At 32.4% G+C, this 17,423-nt stretch overlaps 3 protein-coding genes across 3 annotated transcripts; 1 reads left to right on the top strand and 2 right to left on the bottom strand.

Moving 5' to 3' along the window:
• The first annotated feature begins 3,038 nt into the window (after positions 1 to 3,038).
• LOC101257855 (LIM domain-containing protein WLIM1) lies at positions 3,039 to 5,529 on the top strand. The gene is made up of 5 exons (XM_004238038.5): positions 3,039 to 3,667; positions 4,371 to 4,467; positions 4,544 to 4,587; positions 4,792 to 4,881; positions 5,023 to 5,529. Exons 1-5 carry the CDS (start codon positions 3,533 to 3,535, stop codon positions 5,236 to 5,238), a joined length of 582 nt encoding a protein of 193 aa, XP_004238086.1. The 5' UTR covers positions 3,039 to 3,532; the 3' UTR covers positions 5,239 to 5,529.
• Positions 5,530 to 6,770: 1,241 nt separating this feature from the next.
• LOC101257559 (F-box protein At3g12350) lies at positions 6,771 to 9,912 on the bottom strand. The gene is made up of 2 exons (XM_004238037.5): positions 8,768 to 9,912; positions 6,771 to 7,447 (listed from the first exon to the last, which is right to left on the bottom strand). Exons 1-2 carry the CDS (start codon positions 9,662 to 9,664, stop codon positions 6,974 to 6,976), a joined length of 1,371 nt encoding a protein of 456 aa, XP_004238085.1. The 5' UTR covers positions 9,665 to 9,912; the 3' UTR covers positions 6,771 to 6,973.
• Positions 9,913 to 12,645: 2,733 nt separating this feature from the next.
• Positions 12,646 to 17,223, bottom strand: LOC101253481 (exocyst complex component EXO70I-like). Its single transcript, XM_004238511.3, has 2 exons — positions 16,402 to 17,223; positions 12,646 to 15,956 (listed from the first exon to the last, which is right to left on the bottom strand). Exons 1-2 carry the CDS (start codon positions 17,221 to 17,223, stop codon positions 14,610 to 14,612), a joined length of 2,169 nt encoding a protein of 722 aa, XP_004238559.1. The 3' UTR covers positions 12,646 to 14,609.
• Between the last annotated feature and the right edge of the window lie 200 nt (positions 17,224 to 17,423).

Below are 17,423 nucleotides of genomic sequence, written 5' to 3'. Positions count from 1 at the left end.
AGTACGATTTACAATTCTTGTGATTACACAGGTGAAGATTTACCCGTACACACAAAGTGCTCACCTTAAGGACAAAGGGTGAGACAGAGATTGTAGCGACTTCCCAAAAAAACAAAAAAACATACCAATTCAAGACTATACACTATAATATTTAACTCAAAATTATAATAACTAATACCGCTCAATTCAAAATGCGCCAAAATTATATTAACATTTAATTTAGAATTATAATATTCGATTCAAAAGTGTATATCATTGTTGATTCACAACTATAGGGTTCAGTGTAGAAATAGGATATATTAATCAAAAAATTTAGTATTCAATTAATAAAAATGCAAATTAAACTCCAAACTATAGTAATTAATAATAGTCAATACAAACATGTAATGTTTGATCCAAAATTATAATATTCATTTCAGAAAAGAAACATTTTATCCAAAATTTCAGTATTTTCGATTGTGAAATCCAAACAAATTTGAACTTATATGATCTTATGAGTGGGCCTACATTGAGTGAAAAAGGGCCTACAAATTTGAACGCAATGAACACATAGGCCCAAACAAACATGTAGTTTTACTATAAACATTCATGCTCAATATTTGTCAATATCACATTGAGTGAAAAAGGTATGGCCACATATAGGCCCAATAATTGGACGGCCCAATACTAGATTGACTTGGGGATCTTTGAGTAGAGTTTATATGGTTGTCATCTATGGTTTTTTGGAGAATTATGTGTATATTATGAATTAAAGCATTTGGTTCCTATCATCTCTTGAATTTCTCATCCCAATTCTTACTCTTTAGTTACTTGATATTTTGGTACTTTTCCTTATAATTCAAGTGTTTTATTTGTAATTTGGCTATCTTATTATACAATGTTTGAATTAATATTATATAATGTTTGGATAATTGTGTTGATATGTCGGGCTTGTTTCATATACGCTATGCATATATAGATATAATATTAAACGAAATGTAATTTATTTGACTAAAGTTATCAACTGGCATGTTAGTTTGGAGCATAAGTCAGCACGAACTAAATGTTGAATTTCATCGTAATAGAGCTGTTAGTTTGCTACATAAATAACCACGAACAAAATATTGAATTTCATCCTAATAGAGATGTTAGTTTGCTGCATAAGTGAATTTCATCGTAATAGAGATGTTAGTTTGCTGCATAAGTTATGCAAATTTCATCGTATCAGTCTCTTTTATTATTCATTTTTGTACTTGTTTTTTTATTTTTCAATTATTTCTTCATAATTCAAGGCAGTTATGCCAAATATTTTGCAAATTGTTACCGAATGTTCTAAACTATCAAAGCACTCAAAGGTAAACAAATTTTGAACGTGTTTTACAAAATACTATCAATCGTTCTAACAAACTAAATAAACAAATTCAAAATGCATAATAACTCGAATCCTAAAGATAAAATTTCGACTAAGGTTTGATGGGGATTTCCTTTACAAGACTTGATGCAATGTTCACACGGTATTCGTAGAACTATGGCTAATGATCCATTCTGTATCAATTTATATGATTTTTTTTAATGCTATTCAAATAAAAGAGTGACACACTATAACTTGAAAATAACTTTGGCTAATTTTTTCTTGGTGCTATTTTAATTTTATCCATAGTGAAAAGTTTTAGTACATTTATCAAAAAATATCATTGTCACGTAATTCTTTTGTTTGCTTCTCACGTAGTGGCCAACATGCAGTATTCCATATTCATGCACGATTAAATCTAAAGTTCTAAACTCATTCTTACAAAAACTATTTCTTAGTCATAAATCGAGCCCAAAATTTTGGATAAAAAATAAAAAAAGCTTTTAACACTCCATTAAATAAAACATAGATGATTTACACAACCTATCACTTGTATTATTGCTTATTCACCCTGTTTTTCATTTATTAACATGTCAAATTGTCATATCTATCATTAAATGAATCCTCTTTTAGCAAACTTTAGGTTCTAAGGAACAATGATTTACGAAATAATTGTATTTCTAAGGGACTTCGACTTCTCAACGTACTTAAATTTATATATGGGGATTAGACTAATAAAATTTTAGAAAAATATATATTGAACTCCTCAAAATTGACATTTATAAATAATAACACATTTACAGCTATTACTTCTTTTCTACTCTCCTATTGAAAAAAAAAAAAAAAAACAGTACAGTGGGTGGCTTTGACAGATCAATAATATGATTATGCCATGTGACAGATTCCTTATATGTTTTTTCTTTTTTTGTGTGTGTGTAAGGGTAGGGTTAAGTTCCCCTTGTATAGGAAATTGAATTTCAAAATCATGTCTAGCATAACTCTAGATGGTCCAGCATAACTTTCTTTTAGGTTGTTGATAAGATTATGGTCCACCAAATAATAAAATTTTTCGGAAAAAAATTAAAATCAACGTCTTACAGAGCCTGTTTGAATTGACGTGTTTTAGATATTTTTCAATTAAACAAGCTTCTAAGTAATTTCGTAGTAATTTGAATAGATTAGAAAAGTTTATTTTAATCCAAAAGTCATAACTTAAAAATCCTAACTTGTAACTTTTAACATAGGCTATAATAAGTGCATCTGAAGTAAGCACTAAAGTGACTTTTAACTTTGGTAAAATAATGAACTCTTCACTTAAATTCTTTAATTTCGTATTTATTTAAATATTATCATATAAATTGAGACGGGGGAGTTTGTGCATAATTGCTTTGACAGCAAATAGCTAGATATTCCATGAGAGTGATATGATGATGATTCATGTGGTGGCTTGCTAATATCAATAGAGCAAAGAAAAGATCTTATTCTACCAAACTGGGCTCCAATAAGCATGTGAAACTTTGATGCCTATGCAAGTAACAATCACTTATTCCATTCCTTTATTTTCACTGTTTTTTCATCCTTCACTAATTATATCAAGGTTTTCACCAAGCAAAATTTGATAATTTTTCAATTTTTTGATAATTTAATACGTAAGCAAAGAAAATTGTCTCAATAAAATATATATACTCCACAACTTAGGCAAACATCTATAAGTTACGGAGGGAAGGAGAAGACGATCAACAGAGAATGTCACTTATCGAACTTGTTTATCTAGTCAACAAGAAAAGTCACTTTCTTGATTTATAAGGAACTTATTTTCTCACTATATTTTACCAACACTATATGTCTTAGTCATATACTGCAAATCAAATTTTTTTAACCTCAACTTTCTGTTGTTCCAAGGAAAAAAGTAGGGGTATATATATATAAATATTTACAGATAAGAATCTTTAAAAAATGTTAAAAATATTGGAAAAAAGAAAAAGAAAAAAAGATCTGCATAGTTGTTGGGTGATGTATACTGGGGACAAGATGATAAAATGTCTATTTCTCTAATTACTTAAATTGCTGTTCTCAACATCATCATCATCATACTTTCTCATCCTTATCTTCCATCCATTTCCTCTCTATTTTTGCTTCAAAACTCCAAACATCAAGTGCTTTTTGCTGCAGAAAAATCAAGAAAAGAAGTTGATTATAGCCATGGCATTTGCAGGAACAACACAAAAGTGCATGGCTTGTGACAAGACTGTCTATCTGGTTGACAAATTAACTGCAGATAACAGAATCTATCACAAAGCTTGTTTTAGATGTCATCACTGCAAGGGCACCCTCAAGGTTTCTTCTTATGACTACTTTGTTTTTTAGTGTTGATAATTGTGGTGTTCGGATGAGCTTTTGCACAACTCGATTAATTCCACTAGCTAGACAGATGGGAAGAAATCTTACAACATAAAGACTATAGCTTTTTCATGTACTTCTTACTTTTAGCTTCTATTTTGTCTTCCATGGAAATCTCATTAGAGATAATCTGTCTGACATAAGAATTTCTTGTTCAGCTTCAAGTACTTCTCTTCTTTCCTCCCTATTACATACACAGGTTTTGGATCAAACAACAACAAATTTAGTGTAATGACACAAGTAGGGTCTAGGGAGAGGGTGTCTACGCAGCCTAAATCCTACCTTGCGAAGATAGAGAGGTTGTTTTCGATAGACTCTCAAGGAAAGCATATCAAACAATATGTAAAGTAAGAACAATGAAGAAGAGAATAATAACAACAACAAATAGTACGATTACTGAAGCAATCATAAGGATCATTTTATGCAAATATTAATACAACACTCTGTAGAATGGTCTCTGTATAGGTCTATCTGACTTGTTCAGAGTCAAAAGAAGTAGATTTGAGTTTTCTATTCAATATTACTAGCTTTATATATCCATTCTGGAGAGGCTATAAGTTTCATCAGTTTCTGTTGGACTTATAACATTCAAGGTTTGGAGCTTAACTTTTACTGTTCTTTAATTGTATCTAATTGGCAGCTTGGCAACTACAATTCCTTTGAAGGAGTTCTGTACTGTAGACCACACTTTGATCAGCTCTTCAAACAAACTGGCAGTTTGGATAAAAGCTTTGAAGGTAGAGGTTAACATGGACTGTAATTCCAAATAACTTTTGCAAACAGAAAACTTATTGACAATTTAAAATGTTACAGGGACACCAAAAATTGTGAAGCCACAGAAGCTCATTGACAGTGAGGTAATTGACAATGAATGATCAAGCTTTACTGACATAGAACATCTATGTTGCTCGGACTCTTCAAAAATATCAAGGGGCGCGTATTCTCCAGAACTTGTGGATTTTTGGAGGATCTGACATGGGTGTAGCGACATTTTTTGAGAGTCCGAGCAAGTAGAGAGTTTTACCTTCACTTATTAAATGCAAGTTGTATCTTTGAAACAGAAACCACAGGTAGCTAAAGTGACGAGCATGTTTGGTGGAACAAGGGAGAAATGTTTTGGCTGCAAGAACACTGTCTATCCAACAGAGAAGGTAACACCACCAATAGGCAATAAGTAATCTTTTGTGTAAAATTTGTTATATATTCCAAAAGTTCACAGCTTGTATAGTTAACAATATTTCATGCTAATGCTGTGCAATACATGTTATCTTAAATATTGATTGTGTTTATAGGTATCAGTTAATGGTACACCATACCACAAAAACTGCTTCAAATGTAGCCATGGAGGGTGTGTAATTAGCCTTTCCAACTATATCGCACATGAAGGGCGCCTCTACTGTAAGCATCACCATATTCAACTTATCAAGGAGAAAGGCAACTTAAGCAAGCTTGAGGGTGACCATGAGACTATCCCTGCGATAACAACAGAAGTTACTGCAGAATCATAAACAACTGAAAGAGTTGATCATTCCTTAGCTTTCCGCTATCATGTCTACCTGTCTCCTATGTTCAAGAATCTGTATGTGCTAGCGTTATTTCGCTGAGGTCTTCAGCAGTGTCCATTAATGTGCTTCTGTTCTACAGCCTATGTTTTCTCTCATCTTCCATTAATTTGATGCTGAACTATAATATACTTCTGTGTGAAGATTTTTGACCTTTGTTTCTTGTGCTTCACTTGTATCGTGTGGATGTTAAATGAGATTGAATATAACACGGTTTTGCTGTCCAGTGAATGAAAATCTTTACAACACACTCTTTCCTCCTCAGACCAGATATGGAATTCTTTAAATTGCAGATGATCCAGATGATGGAAGGCGATTCTTTTCCAATTCGATTGCACTCATACAGATCCTTTTGAGGAGATCTAGGTAGTAAGTTTCTCATTTTGAAGGCAAGAAAAGATACCTCAACAGCACAGACCCTAACAATTTAATCCAAGGACTAGAAGAAAATTTTTAACTATCATTTCTCCATTGCCATTTTTTCAAGGCTAAAAGTGGTATAGCTGCTAGTAAAATAGAAAATCTAGTTGGTAACTAAGAAAACTGAAGAATTTCAAAAAAAATTCGACAATCTTACCAGGAAATAGCCTCTCTACCTCCTCAAAGTAGGGGTAAGGTCTGTGTGTACTCTACCCTTCAGACTCCACCTGTGGGATTAAACTGGTCACTGGGTATGTTGCTGTTGCTGTTGTTGTTATAGTGTTGCATTTTGCTCCCTGCTTGAAACCACTTTTCAGCCTCTTCCATCCTCTCTCCTGCTCGATAATGTCATGGATAGCAATTCTTAAGCCATTAGCACTCTGGAAACATGACAAGGGAGAAAGACAAATTTTGTAAAAAGAAAAGGCAAAATTTGGCACAAGAGAGCACCACTCTTGGATATCCTTTCCACATAAGCAAAAGATTTTGAAACACAACACACAAGTTCTTGTGAAGAACCAGAAACTTCTCAGTATACAACAAAAAGAAAAAGTGAGAGCAACAGTGATCAGCAGGATGTTTGAAAGTTCACAAAATTTACCAGCCATTCCATTCAGAAAGTCCTTAAGAGCTCTATCATGAGACAGAAGCTGCCAGTAGCTAACCAAAAGCAACAATAACACATACATTCTAATCCTACAAGTAGGGTCTGTACACAAACCTTACTGGGCCTTTGTGGGATAGAGAGACTGTTTTCAATATAACCTTGGCTCAGAAGGAATTTTTTTGAAGCAGGATTGCAAAGAAAAATATGACAACAAAATAGCAAGATACAAAGCAAATGAAGCAACTGATATAATACACACTGCCAATAGCTAACCTCAAATTACAATCAACATTGTGGGAGAGGGAACAAAGATATAAAATGCTGCACGCACAATGAAAACTTTGACTGTATTAAAGTTCAGCGTGATAGACAATGAAGTAATCAGCTATTTGTCTTTACACCTCACCATGTCAAAACGAAACTGAAAGAATCCAAAAGGGGAAGCATAATATTAGGAAACGAGTTGAATCCATTACCAGAAAAGGAAGCTTGAGAATACCTAGGTTACATTGAAATAAACATTCTATTGTCACAAGATGTTACAACAGAACAATAGTTTTTCCAGCATAAAGAGTCTACTAATATGTACAAAGAATATAAATAGGAACTCCTGCTGCACTTTCTCTCTTTTATCTATTAATGTACACAGCAAGATCATTCACCGGAAATATATGCTGCCTCCAATATCCGACCATTCTGAGCAATACATCTCAAGTCTATAACGTAATTGTCTCGCAGAAACCCAAAACCAAAGGTTCCATTTTCATACTGCCAAATCCTTCCCTCCGCCTGCCTAGGATTAACGGTGCTTCCTGCCAAATCAGGAATAACCAAGTCGTAGCTTGAGTTCATGCAAAGCATGCACAAAATTACTCTCTTATCAGCACTAGGCAGAATATCACATAAGTCATCAGCTTCAGCAAGGGGCTGAATATGCATACGACCCTCATATATGTTCTCTTCCTCTGAAGATAAAGGTGACTCAATGAATGTGGTATTCGAAGTCCAAAATACTGGGGCATAGGCAGAGAAGGGTTTACATAATTCAACAAGCCTTCTGCAAGCAATGCCACCAATATCATCATATGAGACAAGGAAGAACTCCAAAGTCGTTTCATCACGGAATCCCTGCAGTGAAAAGCAAAGACAAAACATCACATGAACAGGCTTTTGCAGTTGAGACTTGAGCACTCCCCAATTTTGCGTTCCAGCAAAAGGGAGGTACACAGTATGTACAAACTGGCAAATTAAATACTCTGCGATTCATGCAGTTCAAACAAAGGTCAATGGAGGTTACCCATGAGGTTGACGGGTTGATCTATTATAGAAATTATACACCTTAACTGATATTTAGTAGCACAGTAGTTTGGCTAAACAGAGATAATCAGAAGAAAATGATCACGCGGGGCTGTACATCAGACATAGTACCGAAATAAATCAAAACAGTTCAACTTTACACCCTATGAATAAGCTAGAACAAGACTCATAGAACATGATAGCTGAAGGAAATCTTTGAAAATTCCGAGAACTGATACATCATTGATTGGAAATATTAGTAAAACTATATCTTGAGGGTAAGGACTAGAAGGGATACAGCCGCAACCAGTTACAGCTGAAAACCTCCAAAGAGGCAGGACACTTGAACCATCAAACAAGACAAGCATTTAATTTAAATGTACAAGTTCAGATCTATGTCTTGGTTGAGCATTAAAATCACTTGGAATTTCAGAACTGGAAGTTAGCCTTCAAGTTCCAGAATGATATTTGGACCCCTTACTAGTAAATTGGTCAAATGATACTTCTTACCAAGAGGAATAAGCTGGAATACAGAAGGACCACAAAAATACCAATTATGATCAACCTCCTTCAGGTCAAAACAGAAAATAAAACAAGGATATTGGTAAAACAAGTCAGAAATCAGTCCTTCATGTACATAATGGTTAGTGGCATCATAATGTTAGAACTTAGATAACTAGAGCAAATTAACAAAATTAGTGGGTTTAAAGCACAGCTCCCTGCTTAGTGGAATTTTTAGTGTCATACGTCTTGCTCAAACTTTATGAAGATCAATACCTTATATCAATTTGACACACAGAATACATACATGCATATTACCCGGCTTACAATCACAAGCATTTACACCTCATCAAAACTAAAGGCTCAACCTAATCATCTCAATAAAGTTTTATTCTTTACTTACTTTACTTATACTAACTAAGGTCAGCCTTTGATTACACCTTAACCAGCTACCTAGTTGTCTCTACAAAGTTAGAAGCTTTACTTATACAAATGTATATCTTTAAGAACAAAATCAAAGGCCAAGCCTTAAATTCATTAAAAAAACTGCTCATAAAGATCAACTTTTTATCTAACAGAACACTTCCACGGCCAAGAAACAAGAATAGATTTGCAAAATTATATATAAGCAAAAAGTATAAGGAACAAGACCTTCCACAAGCCCTGCAAAGGCCTGGCTGGCGTAGGTGAACAGTTCACTATTTTCACATAATCTTCAGGCTCCCACTTCCTTCTTCCCTGCCTTTCCCTCTCCCTCCTTCTCTGCCTCCTCGCCGACCCATTTCCACCAGGACTTGTCTTGTTAGCAAAATATTGATAAATATCAGACATCAACCTGTCCGGCAAACTCCCAGGAGACACGCATAAATCCTCGTACTCCTCTTCCCTCATATTCCCTGAGCTTGAAACTTTCTTAAATCCTCTATTCTGTGGAGAATTACAAGAGTACCCAAATGCAGTACCATTTTCTTCCACAACAACATGAGTTCTTCCCACGAAATTCACATTCACTGGAACCAATTCACTCTCCACAACACCCAAATCATCTAAATTCATCACATTTCCCGATAACTCCACCTTCCCCACAGGGTCAAGATAATTAACAATTTCACCCTTAGAGGTAATACCCATCCATAAAAATGGCAACTTTATCACTTCATAAGTACCATTTCTCGAGGGTTTCACCCTCGAACCAGCTATATGAAACGGACCCCACTCAAAAAAGATCAACGGTGAATCAGATTCAGCACCACTCCGGCGCCAGAACCCAATGAGATTCTCATACTCCAAAAGGGTATTGTAAAGAAGCTTATACGAGATCTTACCGTTACCCCATTTGTTAATCTGGGTTTTGGATCCCCATTTGCGGTTACACATGGAAAACCAGAGTCTTGGGTCATCACGGCAAAGAGAAACGAAGCGTTTTGAAGTACAGGCGAAATTGGAGATATCTGATGGAGTGAGGAATGAGAGGATACAAAGCTGCACATCTTCTGGGAAATCAGTGAATGATAACGAAATGGTGTGAATTTCATCTGGTTTTGCCATTTTTTGTTCGAATTTGGTACTTGGTTTTCTTTGCAATTGGCGATTTGGGGGTTTAGATTGAGCGTTTGAAGAAGAAAATTGGATTTATCGAAGGAAATTGATAAATAATTTTGATGGTGGAATTATTCTATTTGGAAAATGGGATTATTCTCTTCTGAATATGTGGATTTCAGCTGGGGAGCTTTGAAAGAAACTTGCACGGAAAAAATGAGTAGTAAATTCACTTGGATTTTTTATTTTTCTTACACAGGTTTCCATCTACATTAAGTTTTCAATTTTAAATATTTACCCCAATTTTTTTAATATTCATTTTGAATAATATCAATGAAAAGGCTCAACTATTGCATTGAACTTTGATAAAAAGCTTATCTATGTCATCGTTAAAAATTTGACTTATCTACATCATTCTCAAGAATTATGTGAGTCAAACTTTTAACAAATGAGATCGATGAACTTTTTCTCAAAATTTAATCATATATTTGAAGTGTAAATTAGGTATATAGCATTTTATATAATAATATTCTTGTATAACATTTAATATCTCAATCTATAGCATTCTATTAATAAATATAATGTTAATTATAATTTATTAAAAAGAATTGTTATCAACAATTAATTAAAAAAAAGAAATAAACTAACAATTGATAATAAATATACCTAATTAACACACAGACAAATTAATAATGGAAAATGGGATATTTTATTAATTACATTGAATGTAGTTAGCACTTTTTGAAATTGTACACTAGCATGTTTAAGGGATTTTAATTAAAAATTAATATTAGATTAACACGTTTTTAGGGATATCAAAAAAATTTAGATTAGCATCATTGCCTTGAATATCTCTAGTTAGTTTAAATGATATTAGTTTTCTTGATTAATTCCTTAAAAAACTATACCAAATTTTAACGATTATTTTCATATTTGCAGATTATTTTCAGCATTTGGAAACCTATTTGCATCATCATTACAATTCATCTTTTTTTCAAATTTTCACGATTATTTTCAGATTGGTATCAACGTAGAAGTCATTTTTCTCAAAATTTCACGATTATTTTCATATTTGCATATTTCAGTTCGTTTTTTTAGCAACCTGATAAATTTTGGCGTTTGAAACAATTTGATTTGATCTGATGGAGAACATTATGTCAATATTAATTAAACATGGTGGAAATTGAAATTCATCATGTTGGTTTTAATTATGATTTGTTTCTTTTAATTATGAATTGTTGATTTTAATTAACTTGATGTTTTTTTTACATGTAGAACAGTGTTCGATTTTTTTAATAACTGTATTATCTGAAATAGTTTGTATATTTCTTTTTTTAATGAAATAGTTATGTTACGTATATCGTGTTTGAAGTCTGAAGTTTGTATTATTAGTGTATGAAAAGTATATGAAACGTGTATCAATTGTTTATGAAAGTCTTTTTTTTAAAAAAAAAAGAATATTCTAGTTTATATTGAAATTAGAATATATGTTTTTGTATTAATTTTGTATTGAAATTATATTCTGTTTGTTTAATTGGAGTAGTTTGTAGGACAATGAATGATATATTAAATGTGTATGAAGTATGTATGAATTATATTAACTGATTATAAACAGTCATCTTCTTCCCAAAAGTTTTCCAATTTAAACTTGTGGTAAAAATTTGACTTGGGGACTTTGTCAAAGTATCTAAAATTTTCTACAATTAATCTATTTGGAACAGATGAATCAGAAACAAAATCAGAAATTGGTCCAGATCTTAGACCGATTACAACGATCAACTCTTTTAAGTCAAAATATAACTCTGTACTATTTACATTGATAATGAACATGTCATCCCTGCCAGTTTCAGATTCAAGAAGGAAAGTATGACGCAACAATTGACATCGAATTTTTATGTTATGTAAATTATAAAAAAATTCAAATGAGATTTCTTGTAAAAATTGCTGAAACTTATCTTGACTGAGGAAGGTCAACAAATCAGCGAACACAATCATGTTGATACAGAAAGATAAATGTGTTTGAACCTTCTTCTCCTATAAAATTTGTAAAACTAAATTATTATTTTTTATATACTATAAAATTCATTAGAAAGAATCATATATACAATGCTATATTAAATTGACATTCAATTAATTTATACACAAATTATATACAAAATTCATACAATATTAATACATGTCGATGGATATTTAATTCAATTCATACAGAAATCATACAAACTATATGCCTCAGTTCATACACAATTCAAACAATATTAATACATATTCAATTTAAAAAAATAATTAATATGTGACTTTTAAACTACAAACTAATCTCATTTAGTATGAATACGTCAATTCATACATCATAATCAAAAAATAAAATATACAGTTGCAATATTTATTATAATAGTTAAAATTATAGGATACACAACATTAAAATACATCATTCATACACATAATATTTTACTGGACAAGAATATCATTTTATACATATAGGTTACAAAGGTAATACATAATGCATAAACTCCTATATTATAATGACCAATTATTTCATACACAAATCATACAAAATTAATACATTTATTCTGTATCAAATCATACACTGATATATTCAAATTATATCATATACAAAACATACAACATTAAATCATTCAATATTCATATATAATTATAATATAGAATACTAAAAACTCAACTCATACAAATATCATACAAATTTCATGTAGTATACTATTGACAAATAAAAGCAAAAATTAAATACACTAACACAACACGTTGTAATCCAAATTTGAAATAATTTTTTTACTGACTTTATCAACTTTTTTGGGTTTATTTGTAGCTTGTGTCTCTGATGCTTTTTTTGAAAACTTTTTTGTCGATCGATCAATTTCAATGCCTTTTATTTTTTTTTGATTTTGTATTTTTTAATCCTCAGCAAAAATTGGATTATGATGATGTTCTAATTTCTTTTCCTTTCCTCTTCTTGCCTCTTTCCTTTGCCTCTTTGATTTTGTTTTTTTCCATCTTCGAATTAACTGAACTACACTTCTCTTTTTCCTTTGATTTATGCGTTTGAGTTTGTGACAATATATCGAATGAAGGAACATGAAAGTCATCAGACTCATCGACCAATCTTTTACTTTTACTTGGGATTTCACTACCTTTTCTAGATATTCTATATGAACTGAATGGGGGAACTGATCTGAGAGGGATGTTTAGGTTTTGGGATGAACAGATCTGAGAGGAATAATGGGAAAGATGAGTGAAGCAGGCTTTGGGTAAGAACAAAAAATCTTTGCGTGTTGAAAAGAGATGATGAGTGAGGCAGGAGTTTGGGGAAGATCAAAATATCTTCGCATGTTGGAGAGATGGAGTGTATTAGGGGAAGATGTATGCGTATGTATTGGTTGAGATGGGGGTGGATAGTTATTGGGCAACCGTATAATACGGAATTAATTAAAATCAAATCCTTATTATTTAGATTTCATTTTTTAAAAGGTAACTATATAATGTAAAATTTAATTAGTTATAATTTATTATTTATATTAAAAGCTTTAAAAGGTGATAAAGAGAGAAAAAATGAAAAAAAAAAATCATGTTTTAATTTAATTTAAACTAATTTGAGCATTTTAAGTAAACTAAATAATTTAGATCCTTTTTGAATTCCTTAATATGTGCTAATTTGTTAATTATCTATTATTAATTAAAATGTATTCAAATCCCACAATTAGTGCTACTTACCAGTTTATACATAAACGTTTTTTTTCTTTTTTATTTTATTTAAAAAAATTGAAATAAAAAGTTAATTGTAAAAAATAAAAATAAATATTTAAACATATTAATTAGCATTTAAATAATTACTTATAGTTTATTTTTAATTAAATATATTTTTAATTGATATGCTATAACTCGATAATAGTTTGTTATAAGTAATTTATTTTTGAAAAATATATTTATAACTTGATATATATAACCTTAAATGTGTATAGGGTGTTATTTTTATATATTTGAACAACTACCCATAAGACCGAGGAATCAAACCTATTATATATTTGTATATGATATACATAATATATATATTTCTTTGGGTAAGGGTCTAAAAAATATCTCAACTTTGATCGAATTTATTGTTGTGATACTAAACTTTCATGAGGACCTATTATCTCCCTAGACTATTTAATACCGTATTTTAAACATGTATATTTGCCACATCAACATAAAAAATAAGGGTAAAGGACAAAAATCACATACTTTTAAGGCAAAATTACCATTTGTCCATTATAAATTTATAATTACAGAAATCTCTTAAACTGATACAATAATATAAGCATTGATACAGTAATCTGATGCGCGAGATACATTAATTCAATGCACGAGATACATTAGTTTAATGCGCTGATACATTAATCTGATGCGTGAAAATGAGGAATTTATAAAACTAATAGGGGATAATGGTAATAGGAGAACTTAAAGGTGAGATTTCTGTCATTTTTCTAAAAATAATGCAAAATTAGAAATAGTAATGTGTCCATGTGGTCACATATATACCTTTTAAAATACACTATTAAATAGTTCAGGAGGTAAAAATACACTATTTAATAATTCACGAGGTAATAGATCCTCATTAAAGTTTAACATCACAACAACAAATTCAACGAACGTTTGAATATTTTTGGATATTTTTCAGACCCTTATTCCTATTTCTTATAACAAATAGGGTATGTTTGGATTGAAAATGTAATTATTTTGACCGGTCGGTTGAATAAATAACTTTGCTCTTCTTTTTAACTTTGAAATATTTATTTAACTTCTCATACTTTGTTACATCTATCATATTACAAACTTTTTGTTTGTGCCCCCTCTTTTTGTGGTGGTAAGCTTAACACAAATGTTACCCAAAGAAAAATATTTCCATCACATTTTTTCAAATAAATGGTTGTCTTTCAAGTCACATTACTTGAAAAAATCTTACTCAGGTATCAATGGCACTTGTCTTGGACCTCCTGAAGTCTTTGCTCCTGCGTGATTGTTCGCCTGATAATGATTTACTACCATCCGAAGGATCTCTCATTTGTCGCGGCCTCAAAGATGATTTTCCAGAGCTCTTATGATGATCAGTAACTTCAAACATCTGATTCAATGTATCTTCTACGTATTCTGGTGAAGGATAGGACTTGACATGTAAAGAAGACGCGAAATTGTTCAAGAAATTGGTATATGCAGGGATAACAAGCTTCATTGTAGCTTCTCTCATTTGCTCTCTCAAGTCTGTATCAGGGATATGATAAAAGCTTTTATGTCTTTGAGTAATGTCGTCAAATCCTTTAGTGAACGCATCCATTTTCCCTCGTATCATAGCTGTAAGTCCGTCTTTGTCAACTTTTTTAAGTTCTTCTTTGTCCAACATCTTTACTAGAGGACCCCATGCTTGTTTTTGATACGAATAAGCTGATTCTTCAGCCACAATTTTGTATGTCTTCTTCATATACTGATCTCCCATGAGTTTTCCGAGTTCTGTACTTCTAGTCCTCATGTAAATGTACCAGTAAGTGTTCATGACAAATACGTGAGGCAATACTTTGTCTTTATACCTCAATTTCTTAGATTCAACATTCCTCCGTATGGCATCCACAATGTTGAACATGGCGTCTTTGAGCAAGTTTTCATCTGCTTCGGGTGTTGAAAGTACTCCAGCTTTCCATATTTGTTCAGTCCTGAGGACTCTGATCATTGTCGCGCTATATGCATCTGTTAGAAGGTATTTGAGATAGTTAATAGCATAACGAACAAGTTTTGGAACCGAACCATCTTGAGGTGGAAGAACATCCTGATTAGCCTCAATTTGAAGGCCAAGCTCAAAGAAGACTTTGGTAGAGGAATGTACAAGGAGTTTCTCCAGTTCTCTAAATCGCGAACAGATATCAGCACCAGCTTCACCAGCAAAAATCTCTGAGGACTCGGGCTTTAACTTTTCCAGTGATTCGAACATGTCTAACAGTTTAAACAGCTTTTGAGGTTCTTTCTTACTTCGTGCAACCCCTTCCCCGAATCTAAAGAAGACAGCCATTATCTTGTCTGCTATCTTGACGAAACACTCAGGCCATATAACTCCATCCATTACTGTGCCTAAAACTTGGCAGCAGAGTTTCTTTTCCGATACAAATACATTCTTGATAGCAAGTTCAAAGTGTTGGATCCAAAGGGATATCGCTGTCTCTAGGCTCACCCATTCCATCTCATCAATTTCTTCCGGACTGTATGTTTTTAGGTACTCCGGGTTCAGTCTCATCAATGCTTTGGCTGCTCTTTTATATCTTACCTGTGGGGTGAAGCAGAATACCATAATCATTCTTAGTAGCCATATACATTAAATCTTAAACCATTGAGCAAACTCTAAAACTGTTGGAATGAAATAATACTCCCTCCGTCCCAGTGGCAGATTTCGGAATCACCATAATAAATCAACATAAGTGAAGTTTAATCGCGGCTAATTAATGTCTATGTTTTCTCACTAGCAGATTAAACTTTTAGTTTTTAGATGAGATGATCACATTATTTAATATGTTGGATAACACTAACATCTTGCCTATGGAAAGTTCCTCGAGGGGCTGGGTTGGCCTAGGTGAGAGTCATGATTGAACACGGTTCTTGCTATCATTTACAACTTTTGAGATTATGATAAACGTTTGATCCTAACAACATATAAACGTCTAAAATCATGGATTCATATACCTGTCGGATAAGATCAAGGACAAAGTTGTTACCTTCACAAAGATATCAATACATATATCAAGACAGTCATTTGCAGCCAATGTCTCAGAGATTCTTGTAAGCACTTCAATTTCTAATTCACTTCCCAAGTCTGTAGACACCATATCTGCTGCAGCAACAACATCATCGTGATCATCATCATCATCATCGCGATCACTTTTTGCCTCGTTAAAATTCCTATGCCTCATTTTATTCAACAAACTCTCATATTCATCTTGCAAATTCAACAAAGCATCATCAAGCAGTCCATCAAATCTCATAGCATCAACTTCAGTTTCACAAAGAGCTTTAAGTGTAATCAAAGTCTCTTTCAATCGATGCGTCCTGAATTGATCAGTTGCTTTAGTCCTGCTTAAAAACTCCACAACTTCTTGCAACTTCTGTATAGCTGGTTCACACTCTTTACTAATTGAATTAATCGCCTCATTCAAATCATCCACCGTGTCAACATACTTGATCAACTTCTCCACCCTCTTGTTAAACGATTTCTCGTTAGCTAATTTAGAAGAAAGTTCAAGAAGCTTACGCTGGAGTGATTCAGAAAGTTTGAAACTTTCAAGAAGTGAAAGAGCTGGAGAAATTGCTCTGTTGATCTTCGTATCGAGTGCCTTATTAGCAATGGAAAGTGATTGTAATGGAGCTATTCTTCTTGAAGCAATGGTCAGATTTTCTTGCATTACAACAAATCTCTCTTCTATTTCAGATAAACTCGTTTCGACATTGAATGAGAGTTGAAGAAGGTTGTTGAGATCAGAACAAGTTTGTTTAAGCTTGAAAATGATTTGATCATCTTGTTTTAGCTCCTCCATTGACATTTTTTTCAGTGATTGATGATAATTCTTGATCTGTTGGGGTGTAATCAATGTTTCATATAAAACAATGAGGGTCGTTCGTAGTTGGATAAGAAATAAGTTATTCGTATATCAATTTTCGTATGACTTATACGACATTTGATAAGTAGATAAGAAATAAGTTATATTCATGTATAAAATCAACACTACCTTTGATTGATGAT

The sequence above is a fragment of the Solanum lycopersicum genome, chromosome 4 (assembly GCF_036512215.1).
Source record: "Solanum lycopersicum chromosome 4, SLM_r2.1".
In the NCBI taxonomy this organism is placed as follows: Eukaryota; Viridiplantae; Streptophyta; class Magnoliopsida; order Solanales; family Solanaceae; genus Solanum; species Solanum lycopersicum.
Note: the sequence above shows the minus strand (reverse complement) of the source record. Positions and strands in the feature narration are given on the sequence as shown.

Coding starts and splice junctions, on each gene's coding strand:
- LOC101253481 (XM_004238511.3), bottom strand. CDS start 17,223: ATGTCAATGGAGGAGCTAAAACAAGATGATCAAATCATTTTCAAGCTT. Junction 15,957..16,401: donor GTATTGATATCTTTGTGAAG/GTAACAACTTTG, acceptor TTCACCCCACAG/GTAAGATATAAAAGAGCAGC.
- LOC101257559 (XM_004238037.5), bottom strand. CDS start 9,664: ATGGCAAAACCAGATGAAATTCACACCATTTCGTTATCATTCACTGAT. Junction 7,448..8,767: donor CTTTGCAGGGCTTGTGGAAG/GTCTTGTTCCTT, acceptor TTTTCACTGCAG/GGATTCCGTGATGAAACGAC.
- LOC101257855 (XM_004238038.5), top strand. CDS start 3,533: ATGGCATTTGCAGGAACAACACAAAAGTGCATGGCTTGTGACAAGACT. Junction 4,588..4,791: donor AGAAGCTCATTGACAGTGAG/GTAATTGACAAT, acceptor TCTTTGAAACAG/AAACCACAGGTAGCTAAAGT. Junction 4,882..5,022: donor CTGTCTATCCAACAGAGAAG/GTAACACCACCA, acceptor TTGTGTTTATAG/GTATCAGTTAATGGTACACC.